This window comes from Oncorhynchus mykiss, chromosome 4 (genome assembly GCF_013265735.2).
Source record: "Oncorhynchus mykiss isolate Arlee chromosome 4, USDA_OmykA_1.1, whole genome shotgun sequence".
In the NCBI taxonomy this organism is placed as follows: domain Eukaryota; kingdom Metazoa; phylum Chordata; class Actinopteri; order Salmoniformes; family Salmonidae; genus Oncorhynchus; species Oncorhynchus mykiss.
Window position 1 is genome coordinate 21,711,298 of NC_048568.1, and position 19,169 is coordinate 21,730,466.

General features: G+C 42.9%; 1 protein-coding gene across 2 annotated transcripts in view; it reads left to right on the plus strand.

Moving 5' to 3' along the window:
* LOC110522310 (estrogen-related receptor gamma) overlaps positions 1–19,169 on the plus strand; it is a 45,178-nt gene that overhangs the window by 9,370 nt on the left and 16,639 nt on the right. The window contains exons 1-4 of one of the 2 annotated variants that reach the window (XM_021600611.2): positions 11,542–11,920; positions 17,400–17,642; positions 17,761–17,918; positions 19,041–19,157. In XM_021600611.2, the coding sequence (XP_021456286.1) occupies positions 11,865–11,920; positions 17,400–17,642; positions 17,761–17,918; positions 19,041–19,157 (574 nt within the window). In that variant the 5' untranslated portion in view covers positions 11,542–11,864. Of the gene's footprint in view, positions 1–11,541; positions 11,921–17,399; positions 17,643–17,760; positions 17,919–19,040; positions 19,158–19,169 lie in introns of those variants that run through there. The other variant, XM_021600612.2, reaches the window with a different exon arrangement.

The following is a 19,169-nucleotide window of genomic DNA, read 5'->3' on the forward strand; positions in this document are numbered from 1 at the left end:
TTGGATACAGTTTTTCTAATCTAGACGTCAAAAAAGTAAGGAGTATGTGGACCTCCCCAACAGTTTTTGTATTTTTTATTATTGAATATTAAAACATACAATCTACGTGCGGTGAAGCCACTCAACATTTACATTACATTCAGTCATCTAACAGACTCCCATCTTGAGCGACCCACAGACGCAACCAGGATCAACGCCCTGCCCAAGGACACATCGACAGATCTCCCACCAAGTCAAAACGGGGACCCGAACTAGCAACCTATCGTCCACCGGCCCAAGCTACCAACTGCCAGGCTACCAACCGTCCAAGATCCCCCCCACAGTTCCCTGAGAGCTGCCGAGACCATTTACATTGGTATTTGAATTTGTATTTATTATGGATCCCCATATTCTTCCTGGGGTCCAGCAAAATTAAGACACTTATATACAGTTTAAAATATTACATGACATTACATTTCATAACACTTTACCCAATACATTTAGTGTGTTCCCTCAGGCCTCTACTCCAATATCACATATTTACAATACAACATCCATGTGTACGTGTGTGTAGACTGCGTGTCTTATTATGGTGCTTGCATCAGTTACCTGATGTGGAATAGAGTTCCATGTAGCCATGGCTCTATGTAGTACTGTGTGTCTCCCATAGTCAGTTCTTGACTTGGGGATTGTGAAGAGACCTCTTGTGGCATGTCTTGTGGGGTATACATGGGTGTCCGAGCTGTGTGCTAGTAGTTTAAACAGACACCTCGGTGCATTCAGCATGTCAACACTTCTTACAAAAACAAGTAGTGATGAAGTCAATCTCTCCTCCACTTTGAGCCATGAGAGACTTATAAGCATATTATTAATGTTAGCTCTCCGTGAACAAGGGCCTTATTAAGGGCCAGTCGTGCTGCCCTGTTCTGAGCCAATTGTAATTTTCTGAGGTCCCTCTTTGTGGTAAGTGACCACACGGCTGTCCAGGAGCGACAAAACTAGAGCATGTAGGACCTGCCTTGTTGATAGTATTGTTAAAAAGGCATAGCATCACTTTATTGTGGACAGACTTCTCCCCTGCTTAGCTACTGTTTTTTTTTGGCTAGCTAACCAGCTATCAGTCAACTAACCACTGCTAGCGTTCATCAGCTAACCTTTAGCTCGGAAAGCTTTCGCCAGTTCATACAACGCGTTTCAAACCAAAGCATACCGGACCTATTTTTCTCTCCATATCCCCGAATTCCTACCACAAACTCTGAACCTTTTCATCTGGATCATCACAGCTAGCTAACCGCAACCAGGGTTGACTACTCCTGGCTAACGTTTCCGTCCCGGAGCTAGCACCAACTAGCCTGGGGCTAGCCCATGCTAGAACCATCTCCCGGCTCACTCCTGGGCTACAATATCCGGACCCCTTCTACTGCCGGTACGGGGCACGGAACCCCGCCGATCCTCTAAGACTGGAATACCGACATAATCTGCCCGAGGTTTCCAACAGGCCCCTCAGGCGCGACACCTGCTGAAGGCCCATTCTGCTAATCTGCTAGGCCTGCTAGCTACCTAGAGCTACTTGGAACCCTACTAACTACATGACTGGTCTATCGACGTCACCGCACGAAGAGGCAAAAACAGACATACCCCCATCGTGACGTCCCAGAGTTCTGTATTACTATTCAAGTCTGTGCCCAAACAATTCGAGCTTCTACGATCACTGCCTCATTGCCTGCATCCGTAATGGGTCTGCGACCAAACGACCACCCCTCATCACTGTCAAACGCTCCCTAAAACACTTCTGCGAGCAGGCCTTTCTAATTGACCTGGCCGGGGTATCATGGAATTAAAAGTACCCTCCTCACCAGATTAAATAAGCATGCCCCATTCAAAAAATTTAGAACTAGGAATAGATATAGTCTTTGGTTCATGCCAGACCTGTCTGCCCTTGACCAGCACAAGAAAATCCTGTGGCGTTCTGCATTAGCATCGAATAGCCCCCCAGGGAAGTTAGGAACAAATATACACAGGCAGTTAGGAAAGCTAAGGCTAGCTTTTTAAACAGAAATTTGCATCCTGTAGTACTAACTCAAAAAAATTCTGGGACACTGTAAAGTCCATGGAGAATAAGAGCACCTCCTCCCAGCTATCTACTGCTCTGAGGCTAGGAAACACTGTCACCACCGATAAATCCACTATAATTGAGAATTTCAATAAGCATTTCTCTACGGCTAGCCATGCTTTCTACCTTGCTACCCCTACCCCGGTCAACTGCACGGCACCCTCCACAGCAACCCGCCAAAGCCCCCGCCATTTGTCCTGTAACCAAATCCAGATAGCTGATGTTCTGAAAGAGCTGCAAAATCTGGACCCTTACAAATCAGCCGGGCTAGACAATCTGGACCCTCTCTTACTAAAATCATCTGCCGAAATTGTTGCGACCCCTATTACTAGCCTGTTCAACCTCTCTTCATATCGTCTGAGATTCCCAAAGATTGGAAAGCTGCCGCCGTCAACCCCCTCTTCAAAGGGGGTGACACTCTAGACCCAAACTGCTACAGACCTCGAAAGCCAAGTTAACGATCAGATTACCGACCATTTTGAATCCCACCGTACCTTCTCCGCTATGCAATCTGGTTTCAGAGTTGGTCATGGGTGCACCTCAGCCACGCTCAAGGTCTTAAACGGCATCATAACCGCCATCGATAAGAGACATTACTGTGCAGCCATATTCATCGACCTGGCCAAGGCTTTCGACTCTGTCAATCACCACTTTTGTATTGGTAGACTCGACAGCCTTGATTTCTCAAATGATTGCCTCGCCTAGTTTACCAACTACTTCTCTGATAGAGTTCAGTGTGTCAAATCAGAGGTTCTGTTGTCCGGACCTCTGGCTGTCTCTATGGGGGTGCCACAGGGTTCAATCCTCGGGCCGACTCTCTTCTCTGTATACATCAATGATGTTGCTCTTGCTGCTGGTGATTCTCTGGTACACCTCTACGCAGACGACACCATTCTGTATACTTCTGGCCCCTCTTTGGAAACTGTGTTAACTAACCTCCAGACGAGCTTGAATGCCACACAACTCTCCTTCCGTGGCCTCCAACTGCTCTTAAACGCAGGGGAAACTAAATGCATGCTGTTCAACCAATCACTGCCCGCAACTGCTCGCCCGTCCAGCATCACTACTCTGGACCACTCTGACTTAGAATACGTGGACAACTACAAATATCTAGGTGTCTGGTTAGACCGTAAACTTTCCTTCCAGGCTCACATTAAGCATCTCCAATCCAAAATTAAATCTAGAATTGGCTTCCTATATCGCAACAAAGCATCCTTCATTCATGCTGCCAAACATACCCTCGTAAAACTGACCATCCTATCGATCCTCGACTTCGGTGATGTCATCTATAAAATAGCCTCCAACACTCTACTCAACAAACTGGATGCAGTCTATCACAGTGCCATCCGTTTTGTCACCAAAGCCCCAAACACTACCCACTATTGCGACCTGTACGCTCTCGTTGGTTGGCCCTCGCTTCATACTTGTCGCCAAACCCACTGGCTACAGGTTATCTACAAGTCTCTGCTAGGTAAAGCCCCGCCTTATCTCAGCTCACTGGTCACCATAGCAGCACCCACTCATAGCACGCGCTCCAGCAGGTATATCTCACTGGTCACCCCCAAAGCCAATTCCTCCTTTAGTCGTCTTTCCTTCCAGTTCTCTGCTACCATTGACTGGAACAAACTGCAAAAATCTCTGAAGCTGGAGACTCATATCTCCCTCACTAGCTTTAAGCACCAGCTGTCAGAGCAGCTCACAGATCACTGCACCTGTACATTGCCCATCTATCTACCTACCTCATCCCCATACAGTATTTATTTATTTATCTTGCTCCTCTGCACCCCAGTATCTCTACTTGCACATTCATCTTCTGCACATCTACCATTCCAGTGTTTAATTGCTATATTGTAATTGTTTCGCCACCATGGCCTATTTATTGCCTTACCTCATTTGCACTCACTGTATATATGCTTTTTGTTTTCTTTTGTTCTGCTGTATTATTGACTATGTTTTGTTTATTCCATGTGTAACTGCGTTGTTGTATTTGTAGAATTGCTATGCTTTATCTTGGCCAGGTCGCAGTTGCAAATGAGAACTTCTCAACTAGCCTACCTGGTTAAATTAAGGTGAAATATATATATTTTTAAATGAAATATTGTTGCATCAACATGTTTTGACCATGACAGTTTGCAATCCAAGGTTACTCCAAGCAGTTTAGTCACCTAAACGTGCTCAATTTCCACATGATTTATCATAAGATTCAGATGAGATTTAGGGTTTAGTGAATGATTTGTCCCAAATACAATGCTCTTAGTTTTTGAAATATTTAGGACTAATTGATTCCTTGCCACCCATTCTGAAACTAACTGCAGCTCTTTGTAAAGTTTTGCAGTGATTTCACTCGCTGTAGTAGCTGTTGTGTGTAGTGTTGAGTCATCCGCATACATAGCCACACTGACTTTTTAGCCAGTGGCATGTCATTAGTAAAGATTGAAAAAAGTAAGGGGCCTAGACAGCTGCCCTGGGGAATTCCCGATTCTACCGGGTTTATGTTGCAGAGGCGTCCATTAACCTCTCTGGTACAAGTGGGACGCTAGTGTCAACAACAGCCAGTGAAATTGCAGGGCACCAAATTAAAAACAACAGAAATTCCATAATTAAAATTCCTCAAACATACAAGTATTTTACACCATTTTAAAGATAAACTTCTTGAAAATCCAGCCACAGTGTCCGATTTCAAATAGGCTTTACAGCGAAAGCACACCAAACGATTATGTTAGGTCAGCACCTAGTCACAGAAAACCATACAGCCATTTTCCAGCCAAGGAGAGGGCTCACAAAGTCAGAAATAGCAATTAAATGAATCACTAACCTTTGATGATCTTCAGCAGATGGCACTCACAGGACTTCATGTTACACAATAAATGTGTGTTTTGTTTGATAAAGTTAATCTTTATGTCCAAAAACCTCATTTGAAATTGGTGTTTTATGTTCAGAAATGCATTGTCTCAAACAAACATCAGGTGAAAGTGCAGAGAGCCACATCAAATAACAGAAATACTCATCATAAACATTGATAAAAGGTCCAAGTGTTAAACATACGAATACAGATAAACTTCTCCTTAATGCAAATGCTGTGTCAGATTTCAAAAAGGCTTTACAGCGAAAGCACACTTTGCGATTATGGTAGGTCAGCTCTTAGCCACAGAAACCCATACAGCCATTTTCCAACCAAGGAGAGTGTCACAAAAGTCATATATAGCATTAAAAGTAATCACTTACCTTTGATGATCTTCATCTGGTGGCACTCCCAGGTCTCCATGTTAGACAACAAATGTTTGTTTTGTTCGATAAAGTTCATCTTTATGTCCAAATACCTCAATTTTGTTGGTGCGTTTAGTTCAGAAAGGCATAATGCGCGCTCTCAAAACCAAGACGAAAAGTCAAAAAAGTACAATAAAAGTTAATAGAAACATGTCAAACGATGTGTAAAATCAATCCTCAGGTTATTTTTGTCATAAATATTAAATCATATTTTAACCAGACAAAAGCTTTGTCAATGGAAAAGGTAAACAAGAAATGCGTGCTCTCGATCACGTGCTTGGTTCATGGATGGAAATTTCCACTGTCCTCTCATTGAAAGCGGTGTATCTCCCTCATTTTTCAGAGCAGAATCCTGAAACAATGCCTAAATACTGGTCACATGTTGAGGAAGCCATAGAGATCGTGAACTGGGTCCTAAGTCTTTGTATGGTGGATAGGCTTTCAATGGAAAAACAGCCTTTCAAAATAATAGTGCTTCCTGGTTAGATTTTCCTCGGGTTTTTGCCGGTCATATCAGTTCTGTTATACTCGCAGACATTATTTTAACAGTTTTGGAAACTTTAGTGTGTTGTCTATCCAGATCTACTAATTATATGCATATCCTAGCTTATGGGCCTGAGTAGCAGGCAGTATCATTTGGGCACGCTTTTCATCCAAAATTCCGAATGCTGCCCCCTACCCTTGTGAAGTTAAAGAACACCCTCTGTGTTCTTTTAGACAGGTAACTCTTTATCCACAATATAGCAGGGGGTGTAAAACCATAATGCATACGTCTTTCCATCAGCAGACTATGATCGATAATGTCTAAAGCCGCATCGGTCTAACAAAACAGCTCCCAAAATCTTTTTATCATCAATTTCTCTGTCAGTCATCAGTGATTTGTGTAAGTGCTGTGCTTGTTGAATGTCCTCCCCTATAAGCGTGCTGAAAGTCTTTTGTCAATTTGTTTACAGTAAAATAGCATTGTATCAAACACAATTTGAGCCAGTAAAGGGGGCTTTACTATTCTTGGGTAGCGTAATTACTCTTGCTTCCCTCCAGGCCTGGGGGCATGTGTGTATGTATGTATGTGTGTGTCCGTGTGTGTGCACATGTGTGCGTTTTGAATGTGAGTTTGTATATATGCATGTGTACACTCATACAAGCACCTATCATCAGCCTCAGGCAAACAGGTATTGGATGAAACAACCTCCTCAGTGTTCCGTTACTCCCACATTGATCACCATGTATGATAAAATAAGAGGGAGCATCACTAGTGGGTAATGTTTTATTACTTTTTCTCTTTCTTTCCTTTCTTTCTTTCTCTCTCACCTTCTCTCTCTTTCTGTGTTTCTGGCTGTGTGTCTATCTGTGCGCATGTGTTTGTTTGTGTTTTTGTTTTTGTATACCTCTATTTACTCTTGCCTCTTGGCTTGCCTAATACATGAATCCAGTTGAGTGGCTTTGTAGAGTGAGTTCTTACCTCTGAGCTTGCCTGATACATGAATCCAGTTGAGTGGCTTTGTGGGGTGAGCCACCGACTGATCGCAGGCAGAATCTGTTAAGTGGATCACCATTCAGTGATCAGAGATTACTGTATGTAAGACTCAGCCTGTTGCTGCGGGCTGAGGATGGTGCTGAGTTCTAAAGTAAGAAAAGGAAGTTGCGTGCCTTGTAAAGACACTAGTGGAGTATTTTCGAAGTATGGTGTAAGCATGTAGGCATAGAAATGTGTTGATGATGGTCTTATATTTTATATCAAGTTAATGTGCTCCAATTCTAACACCCCCTTTTCAGCTTTTATGTATTGTTGCTCCTCTTTGAGAAACATTCCTCGGTCATAACTATACAGTTGAAAACAAGTGACTCTGAAATAAATGTGTTATCTGCTCGTGTGCCAGGAGTGGCAAGTTGCCCAGAGTCACACTGTGTGTGTGTGTGTGTGTGTGTGTGTGTGTGTGTGTGTGTGTGTGTGTGTGTGTGTGTGTGTGTGTGTGTGTGTGTGTGTGTGTGTGTGTGTCAGTCAGGGAGAGGTCAGAGCGTCACATTAGGGATATGTTACTGACAGATGATCAGATCCAGGTTTACTGCCAGGGTATCTTTGAGTTAGACAACTAGAGAGGCTTGCATCACTGAGTTACTAAACTTCCGTTAGTAAGGGCTTTAAATTAAGGAAGTCGTCGAGCTTGTGTATGCGTGTTTATGTAATAATAATTTAGGGGGGGGGGGAGTGCTGTGGCACCTGTTGTACAGTAGGACACAGACACTTAGTGACACACATGCATGCACACACACGCCACACAAAATAAACACACAACCTAGAGGTATGTATGTCCTTTAGGATCATGTATCATCAGAGTAGGACAAAAGCCTTCAGAACCCACTGCCCTCTTACCACACACACACACACACACACACACACACACACACACACACACACACACACACACACACACACACACACACACACACACACACACACACACACACACACACACACACACACACAGACACACACACACAGACTTGAAGTTTTTAACAATTCCTGACATTTAATCCAAGTAAAAATTCCCTGTTTTAGGTCAGTTAGGCTCACCACTTTATTTTAAGAATGTGAAATATCAGAATAATAGTAGAGATAATTATTTATTTCAGCTTTTATTTCTTTCATCACATTCCCAGTGGGTCAGAAGTTTACATACACCCAATTAGTATTTGGTAGCATGACCTTTAAATGGTTTAACTTGGGTCAAACGTTTCGGGTAGCCTTCCACAAGCTTCCCACAATAAGTTGGGTGAATTTTGGCCCATTTCTCCTAACAGAGCTGGTGTAACTGAGTCAGGTTTGTAGGCCTCCTTGCTCGCACACGCTTTTTCAGTTCTGCCCACAAATGTTCTATTGGATTGAGGTCAGGGCTTTGTGATGACCACTCCAATACCTTGACTTTGTTGTCCTTAAGCCATTTTGCCACAACTTTGGAAGTATGCTTGGAGTCATTGTCCATTTGGAAGACCCATTTGCGAGCAAGCTTATTGACTGATGTCTTGATGTTGCTTCAATATTTCCACATCATTTTCCTGCCTCAGGGTGCCATCTATTTTGTGAAGTGCACCAGTCCCTCAGCAAAGCACCCCCACAACATGATGCTGCCACCCCAATGCTTTACGGTTGGGATGGTGTTCTTCGGCTTGCAAGCGTCCCCGCTTTTCTTCCAAACATAACGATGGTCATAATGGCCAATCAGTTCTATCTTTGTTTCATCAGACCAGATTACATTTCTCCAAAAGTATGATCTTTGTCCCCATGTGCAGTTGCAAACTGTCTGGCTTTTTTTATGGTGGTTCCGGAGCAGTGGATTCTTCCTTGCTGAGCGGCCTTTCAGGTTGTCGATATAGGACTCGTTTTACTGTGGATATAGATAATTTTGTACACATTTCCTCCAGCATCTTCACAAGGTCCTTTGCTGTTGTTCTGGGATTGATTTGCACTTTTTGCACCTAAGTACGTTCATCTCTAGGAGACAGAACGTGTGTCCTTCCTGAGTTTACTCCGTGGTCCCATGGTGTTTATACTTGCGTACTATTGTTTGTACAGATGAACATGGTACCTTCAGGTGTTTGGAAATTTCTCCCAAGGATGAACCAGACTTGTGGAGGTCTACAATTATTTTCTGAGGTCTTGGTTGATTTCTTTTGATTTTCCCATGATGTCAAGCAAAGAGGCACTGAGTTTGAAGGTAGGCCTTTGAATACATCCACAGGTACACCGCCAATTGACTCAAATGATGTCAATTAGCCTGTAAGAAGCTTCTAAAGCCATAACATCATTTTCTGGAATTGTCCAAGCTGTTTAAAGGCACAGTCAACATAGGGTATGTAAACTTCTCACCCACTGGAATTGTGATACAGTGAATTCTAAGTGAAATAATGTGTCTGTAAACAATTGTTGGAAAAATTACTTGTGTCATGCACAAAGTAGGTCCTAACCGACTTGCCAATACTATAGTTTGTTAACAACCTATGTGTATGTAAACTTCCGACTTCAACTGTAAATACACCCACACTCGCACAGCAACTATATTCAAATGCAACAACTACTTTAAATTGTCAGCCTCCCTGGCTGCAATTTATTAGTGGAGAATGTTTTTATTGGGACAACGAGAGCTATTCTTACTAGAAAAGTCAGATTTCAATGAATATGCTCTGATTTAGAAAGGTGACTGATTTCACTGTCAACCTGTGCCCCTTGCCAGGGCTGTTTCTTGCGTTTTGGGAGCCCTTAGCAAGATGTGGTTGGTGGCCCCAGCATCACCCAACTCGCGGTCAAAATATTTTTGTGCCGTCCCTCTTTGGCGGAGGAAAGTAAAGAATGTGCAGCTTGTCCTTCAATTCTACACATTTTTCCAAATGTCCCGAATTGTGTTGGACAGTCCTGCATTTTGGCATTTTGTTCTGCAACCAAACAATCATGTCCTAGATTTTATCATCAAGTTCAAACTCCACTAATTTCGGGAAAAAAGGTTGATTTGTCCCATATTTCAGTCAGACATTCCAACCTGTCTCTTGCAGTCACGTTGTGCTTCTGAAAATATATACATCACAAGGATGTTGTATTGGTGATGTTAAACACTTCTCAAATCCTTGTTGTGATCTGATATTTTGATATTGCGGACTAAATTCCAGCTCAACTTGGAGAGGACAGTTTGGCGTAACTACTTCTAAAAAGCTGCTTCTGATGAAGAGCTACAAAAGTAAGTAAATAGTCATATTAGCCTGAAAATATATAAGGTGATTTTGTCACTTGTGAGGTGCTCCATCCTCATTAGTTGCTTATTCAACTTGCTGCAACTTCACTCAATCCTGTTTAATACTGGATTGTTTTACAACCAGAACATGTTTCCTTGGCCAAATATTCCCAGATTTTCATAAAACAGCCACACATGTGGTCTTTCGTGTATTTCAAGTACATAACTCAGTGCCTCTTTGCTTGACATCATGGGAAAATCAAAAGAAATCAGCCAAGGCCTCAGAAAATAATTGTAGACCTCCACAAGTCTGGGTGACTACATTTTGCATGACGCAGAAGAGTAGGCTATAGTTGATTCAATTAGCTTGTTTGGTGAAGTGGGAGCAGGGTGCTGCCAGAGGACAACGAGTCCGCCATTTTTCGCTCCCCACAATGGTGCTCTTTTAAAGTTAGATCAAAGCTGAATCTATTTTATTTTACCTTTATTTAACTAGGCAAGTCAGTTAAGAACAAATTCTTATTTTCAATGACGGCCTAGGAACAGTGTCGTTCTGCAGAACGACAGATTTGTACCTTGTCAACTCTGGGATTTGAATTTGCAACCTAGTCCAACACTCTAACCACTAGGCTACCCTGCCGCCCCAATGTCTTGGAAGATCACATGATTATTGGTATTCTACATAACTAGCTGAATAGTCCAAAAATAATTATCATGTGGCCAAAACTCAACAGCACGCTCCACTACCCAGAATTTGCTTGGATTTAAACAAAATACAGGAAGGCTAATAGTTTGAACACCATCTGCTCTAATTTGCTAACAAAAAAGTAATTGAAGAAATTCTAAATGCATATTCCCATGAAACTGATTGAGATCAAATGATTGGCATTTGATGCTGGCAACATTTTGAATGTCCAGCAAAATCATCCTGTTGTCCGGCATTTGGGTATTTTAAATGTGGTTACCCTACATGGGATGTAGATAAAATGTTGCAGTTTTAAAGCTAATTTCCTGCAATTTTACACATTTTGCCAGGACTTATGCCATATTGATATGATATCTGAGTGCGAGTGAATAACAAAATAGTTGGATAGACTAACTTACCTAGCAATCTATATAATGTTAGCTGACATGGGCTAATTAAGTTACTTTCAGTGACTGACATAACAAGAGGGAAACTGCTGATGCACTACCAAGGGGCACTGCCCCTTGCCCCACAACCACATTATTTATTGTTCATTCATCCTTCTCTTTCTTATACTATCACTCTCTCCCTCTACTTTTTTTCATCTCACTACTGCCACCTGTCCTGTCTCTATGTACCCACAGTTATTGGCCGGCTCTCATTGGAGTAGCCGGTGGCCAGTCAAATACTGGCATTGTGGTACAGAGGGAGGGGCATGTAAAATGGTTCCTAGATATTCATGAGCACCAGCTGTAGCTTTGAGTGCTCTATCATAGACTGAGCCACAACACTTAAGACCTCACTGGCTGGAGTCTCAACACTGCTGTTAGAGGGAAAGTCAGCAAGAGCATGAGAGAGACACACAGATAGAGACCGAGACACACAGAAACAAAGACAGACAGACAGAGAGTGACAGGGAGAGCTAGAGAGAGGGAGACACTGTTGCTCCAGTGAAAGTGTGTCAGAGAGTGAAACAGAGATTGAGAAAGACTGAGAAAGAAAAGGAGACAGACAAACTAAAGAAAGAGAGAGAAAGCTCAAAGGGATCTTTGCTAGTGAGCAGGTTTTCTCCTCAGAGTATGGTGGCAAAGAGCACATGGATTTAGTAGAGCTGTACCTCCCTGAGTGTTTCACCTATCACTCTGACACTGAGTAAGTACATGGACTGTTCTGATCCATATTCTGTATGTATATAAACTGTCTGTAGAGTGTAAAGAAAGTGTAATAGCACTATCTAGGCAATGGTAAGCATTGAACTATGTACATGTGCAGTGCACTACTATTTGCAGTCTTGTTCTCAAATTAAGATCTTAGTTTTGGAGTTTTTAATTTGCTATTTGGTGTGATGGTGTCACTATGTCAGTATAAGCAGCTCTGTGTAAAACAGAGGTAGTGGAAGCAAGTGTACCTCTTGGAGTTTTGCTGAAAAAGAAAGTGTCTGAATGAGAGGATGAGGACTTTGACGGATGAGACCCATACCTGCATTGTGTATGCAGAGCTGACGGATGAGACCCATACCTGCATTGTGTATGCAGAGCTAAGGGAGTAGGTCTGAAAGTGAGGGAGGGGAGGTAGAGAGAGTGATAATGTGAGGGAATGAAAGGTAGAGTTGGGAGAGTGCGAGAGATGAACAATACTTTAGAGAGAGGTGAGATTCTGTAGGTCACTGGTGTTATTAGCTCTTTGTTGGTGTTTTTAGCTATTTTTTGCACCACTGCAAAGCAAACCCTGTCTTGAACACAATGTCAAAATGTAGATTTTCTCCTAAAAATACATGAGATGGCCATTACCAATAACTAGTAATTCTGTATAGTTCTAGATTGGTCTGGAACTCACCTTTCTGGTCAAAATAGATATTAATTGCTGAGGTGTACTCACTTTTGAGGACACAAATTGAACAATATTGGCACCATTTCGTGTAACTGACAGCATACTTTTCAGCCAAGCGTCCTCTGAGTGATGCAGAGACACCATTCGAATGTTTGCAGTCTCATTACTTCAGCTGTGACCAAGAGAAAGTGGTCGTGTTTCAATTCTCCAAAATTGTTTCGTATTTTTTCATGAGAGCTTTAAATCCGGCTGAGAATATCACAGTGAGATGAATCCACTGCTGGATTCACTAGACTGTCCCATTTAATAGGCCATCTCCCAAGCTGGTCTGCGTCGCTCAGAAACAGAGGAAATCGATACTTTGTCTGGATAGGCCAGAAAATGTGATACGTCACTACCTATGCAAATGTAGGGTGTGAAACCTGACACAGAGTGGAAGCAGAAAAACAGACAGATGAGGCTTTCTGGCACAATAAAGCACTGGACCCTGCGACATTCATAGAATGCTCTGTACACCAAAATATCAGTCGGAACTGCTTCAGAACCTCTCAAAGTAAATAGGGGACTTAACATCTAAGAGATTTTAACCCTGTGATAATATTAGACAACAGCTCAGATAAGACCCTAACCAGAGGATAGCAGGAGATTAGACAGAGAGGGAGAGTGACTGACAGATGTAGAGGATGTGGAGACAGAGCATGTTTTTATGTTTTTGTGTTACTGTGTGTTGCTATTAGTGTAATTACAGTATTAATATACAGTTATAAGAAAAGTCTTACCATGTTTGGTAGCAAAATATGAAGAGCGATTATTTTCACCTGTTATTACATTAGCGTCAGATACTTTTTTTTAAATGAATTGCTTTGTCATGCCAATGAAGCTTTTTGAATCGAAATGGAATTGAATTTAACAGCATATGGAGAGGGATAGAGAAAGATGGGGTAGAGAAGGGAGACAGGAAGTGAGGGAAACAAAGATAGGGTGAGAGCAAGAGAGCAAAAGAGATAAAGAGAGACTTATCAAACTGGTTTGACCCAAGCCCATTGAGACACTTAAACTAAGACTCTTATCGGTGGTGCTGGTTTTTCAGCTCAGGACTGATACCTCCTCATCTGCTATTGGCCCATTAGGAATCACTGTGCACGAATCCCCTCTGACCCAAATCACTGACCAGGGGGTTATGGATAGGAGTTAGGGGGTAATTGAAGAAGTAATTTACATTTCAGTAATATGTGTCTCTTAGAGCCTCTTCACACTTACTACACGTTTTGTAAAAATACCATCGGCTACACATATTACTCCAATGTAAACTTGCGTACTTGCTACGTCTCAACCGCTACTGCCAGAGGTAGCGCATGGCACTCGCCCGACAGTTGACCCCCTTGAAGCAGGATAGTGTAAACAGCCAACGCTCTAGCAGTATAAATGGTAATAGCAGAGAAATATTTTTTGAAATAGCTGAAATGCATATGCAATATTTGAGACTTGTTTTATTTAGTTTTCAGCTGAAATTGCAGTAACAGCCTGTTACATTCTTACATTTTCACAGTAGCTGCCTGCTGCACCGAGTCATGCAAAATGATGGGAGCCCATTCCCACATGATACAACCCTGCAGACAGCGAGCTCAGCCCTGTTACTTTTTGTCCAATCACAGTTATTTTCACTTTGTTGTCTCACCACACAATGTTACATTTAAAAAAAAAACATATCCTATTTGTATGAGCTACATTTTACATGCATGTAAAATGTAGCTCATACAAATAGGATATGTTTTTAAAAAAAAAATTGTGATTGGACAAAAAGTAACAGGGCTGAGCTCGCTGTCTGCAGGGTTGTATCATTTGGATCTTTACATCTGTAATTAAAAAGTTACTCACGCAGTATGTCATCATTATTGTATTGATTGATTCATTAATTCCGGTCAATCATTTTGGATTAAGAAAGGCCTACATTATATCCCGTTTAAAAAAAAAATCAGAACACAATTAAATGGGCCTATTTTAGGCTATAAAAACAAGACGTTACATTTCCCCTGGCCAGGCTCAGATGCGATCCCATAGGCTGCTCTAGGCTACCTGCGGCTTGTGGTTGTTATCAGTAGGCTGTAGTTGATCAAACTGAAGTACAGACTAATTGGGCACGTTGACAAATCATGAGGCTTTTTATTTTATTGGTGGGTTTCCATCAACTGCTCGTTGTGGTGAATTCACTTATACCCACATTTTCAATCTCAATTTGCTTTTACCGTGATTTGCATGATATTGATAAAAATGAAGCCTGGTTTGTTGTCATGTTGTACGGTAGGCCTGCTGTACTTTTTTTTATCACATGAGAGGGTTAATCATTATTATTCAATAGTGTAATATGTTTTAAAAGAAAAGTTTATGTCATTGATGAATAGTTTGTTCTTACTCGCTAGTGGCTACTGTGATATTTACGGTCAATTTGAAGTGCAGACCAAGAATGTCAAGTTTCCAGCCACAACGAAAGGTAAGGCAGGGATGTAATGTGAATTGAAAAGTAAAATAGTCTTTCATCATCCCGCTCCTCAGACTCTCCATCATATCTCATAGTGGGAACAGGGCCCCAAAAAGGGTGCATAACTAGAGTAACTTACATCCACATGAACCTATACCTAACATTTTAGATACATTTTGTAATGTTTGTAAAAAAAAAAAAATCAGAGTGGACTATTAAACTAAAATGAAATAAACCCAGACAATCCATTTATTGAGACATTCCCTCTGTCCCTCTACCTCTATTTTTGCTTCGCTGAGTGCGTGCGTGCGTCTGGTTGGTCATTGGCAATATTGTGACTGCTCATTTGAGAGTGAGTGTTGCCTCCTCTCCTTTCTTTCTACACACCTCGGGTAATGGCCCAGCGATAGACCCCTTTCTCTCTCTCCCTCTCAGCTAATAACGTTTATCCCCCTCTCTCTCTCTGTCAATTAGAGTTGTTTTGGATATGGGCAGACAGAGAGTGTTACGCACGCACGCACACACGCACACACACACACACACACACACACACACACACACACACACACACACACACACACACACACACACACACACACACACACACACACACAGTTGTTTGATAATGTACCTCTGAGTCTGTGATTTACACCCAGCGTCTATGGGAACTGCACTGACAGGGCTTTGATTAGCTTTTATGAAGAGCTGTAGATTATAGCTCTGTCAGGTTAGATATCACACCACGTCTTACCATTCCACTCTAATGCTATTGCATTATGAGAGAAAAATCTACTGCCACTAAGTAATGGGAGAATGCCTCAATTCAGGTCTAGGTGGAGCTGACACAGCAATATCTACCTTTGTGATGGATAGCTGATGAGAGAACAGAATGGTCTCCTCACACTCCCTTGTCCTCTGCCAGCTTTACTGGACCACTTCGGAGTGAACAATATATCACTATCTATTTTAATATAAAACTGAAGTAGAATGAGGTTGAAGTTTGAATGACTCTCTCTCTCTCCCCCTCTCTCTCTCTCTGAGTCTCTATCCCCCTCTCTCTCTCTCTCTCTCTCGCGCTCTTTCAATCTCTCTCTCTCTCTGTATTTCGAGGGGCGATAGAGCGTGGTCATGGTTGACTCTGGTGGTGTTTAGGGCAGCCAGATAGTTTGCCTGTCAAATGAATGGTGGTCATGACCGTGTGGATTTACATGGCAGGAACAGAGCTTGGGTTCCTGCCATGAGCTGGGAGGGGGTATGGCGACACACGATGGCATGCAAGCACGTGTGTGTTTTTGTTCAAGTGTTTACGATGACACATGACCACATTTGAAAGCATGTCTGAGAATGAAGTGTGAATGAAGCGTGAAGTGTGTACAGTATGTGTAGGTGGTAGGAGCCTATGGTCACATGGGTCAGTGTGCCTGTGTGTGTGTGAGCATTATTTTAGAATACTGTCATATGCATTGTAGCCCACTGTAGGGGGATGAACATACCTCCATACAGTAGAATGTGAACACACACTGTTTGTACTAGCATAGAAAAACAACACATTCCCAATACCTCGAATACCTCTACAATGCTCAAGTAGACAGAGTTAAAAATCAAATCTATAGACTTTGTTTAGGTAACTGAACACAATTGGTAATATCTACTACAGCCAGGGGCGTAACTTCGGTTTTAGAAGTGGGGGGGACATAATAATAATAATATATATTTATTTTATCCTGTCGGATAAACCATATCCCCCCCATCCCCAGTGAAAGTTGTGCCCCTGACTTCGGCATACCTTCCCCAAGAGGTCTGGAAGAAAAAAACTATCTGGTCCAGGATCTTTGTTTGGATTTCCATATGTTAAGCAATCTCCTGTGTGTGTAATGGACCTCAGCTTTGCATATGTGGGAAATTGCAAACGGCTGGGTGGGTGAGCGTGGAGATGGCTAGATAGACAGAGAGAGATAAAGGGATCAGGAGAGAGGGATAGGGGTACGAGGCACAGAGGAATAGGGAGAGTGACAGGGAATGGAGAGAGGGGGAGACGTTTCCTACCCTTTTTCTGTTTGTCCCTGTGATAGATGGAGTAAGGGAAAGGATAAAGGAAGTTTAGTGAAAAGGGGTGCTGGAAGATGGTTGGTCAGTGTGTACGTGGTCAGGACAGGTATGAGGTTGTAAGGGAATGCATGGGTGGGTGTATTTGTGTAGGTCTACGTTGAGGTCAAGTGGTGTAACTGACTGATAGATCTAGACAGAAAGGGCATGTTAAATCCATCATGCAATGTTACCAGATGTTACCATAAATGTATCCTACTGTACCCCCCCCCCCAGACTCCTTGGCAGGATGTCAGTGAGGGGCTTGGACCCCCCCTGTCCCCCTTCCATAAAGCATGAGCCCTCCAGCCCCAGCTCCCAGGGGGACAGTCCAGCCCAACCCAGTCCCGGGGGATCCTCCTCGGACACCAACTCCAGCTATGGCCCCCTGGGCAAGGGCCACAACCGCACCAACGGCTTGGACTCACAAGGGCTCTATGGACACAAAGCGGGCATGGGGAACAACGGCACAGCCAACAGGCGGGTGTTTGTGTGTTTGTGTGTCTTTTTGTCTGTCTTTGTGTGTATGTACCCATTTGTGTATGTATGGGTTTATGTATCATATATGTGAGTGTAACCTCTCTCGCTCTCTCTCCAGGCGGTTGTGTGGTGAGGATGGCCAAGTGAAGTGTGAGTTCATGCTGGGTTCTGTGGCTAAGAGGCTGTGTCTGGTGTGTGGAGACGTGGGGTCTGGGTACCACTACGGAGTGGCCTCCTGTGAGGCCTGCAAGGCCTTCTTCAAGAGGACCATTCAGGGTAAGGCCAACTCACATAAGCATTGAGGTCAACTGAAGTGCCCACGTGTGTAAAAAAGTATATGGTCAAAGGGCAGAGGTGTATGGCTTTCTACAGATAAACCTGCAGTAGGACATGTGAGTTCCAACAGCCTGTTTTAGTATCAACAGCCGGATCAACTCTAAGGATGCAAGCTTACAGGTTCCCATGCCTTCTCCGCCTATACAGTAAAGGCCTTAGTGGTTGTGTTCAAATCAAATCCAAATCAAAGCGCCGAATACAACGGGTGTTTTCTTTACCATGAAATGCTTGCTTATGTGCCCTTCCCAATGATGCTATCATAAAAATAGTAACACGAGGGATAAAATACACAAGAATGGAGCTACATACAGGGAGTACCAGTACCAGGTCAATGTGCAGAGGTACAGGGTGAAGTGATGGCATCAGGATAGATAATAGTATGAGTAAAATAAAGAACAGAGTAGCAGCAGCATATGATGAGTGTAAAAGTGCATGTGTATGTACACATATGGTACATAGTGTATATGCTTTACACGGTGGTGATCACGACAGCATGTGTTGCCAACAGTGTTTTAACCTGCCCCACAGCATCTGTTGTTTAAGCTGAGGACTGTTTACACAAGAGGAAAGTGTGGGAATGTGCTGGCCCTGTGTGTGTTTGTGGGTGTGGCTCATCCATATGTTTGCAGCATGTTGTGGTGTTGTTTTAATGTGATTGTCTGTGAATGGGTCGTAGGCTAAGACCCACTTTAGGCTAGTTTAGCCGCCACCGCACACAGATGGGCATGACAAGGGTCATGCTTACAGTAGATGCTTACAGTAGATCAGGTGATCAGATGCTTCCTGGATGTAATAGGACGTGGCAGCTTAGAGTGCTGCTGATTGACTGACTTCCAGAACATTATCCTGTTTTTTTTGTCATTGTTTCTTAGAGTTCCCTGTCTCTTTTCAGCATGTTGTTTGTTTTGAAGTGGTTGAATGAAAGGTTTTGTAAGGGATCGAGAAAATTGCCTCCTTTTCTTGACTGGCTTTTTGTCTCTACATCTCTCCTGCCCTCTCTCCTCTCTGTCTTTCCACCTTTCTCTCTATCTTCACCCCCTCTCCTTTCTCTCCAACCCACAGGTAACATCGAGTACAGCTGCCCGGCCACCAGTGAGTGTGAGATCACCAAGCGGAGGAGGAAGTCGTGTCAGGCCTGTCGCTTCATGAAGTGTCTCAACGTCGGCATGATGAGAGAAGGTGAGGAAGGAA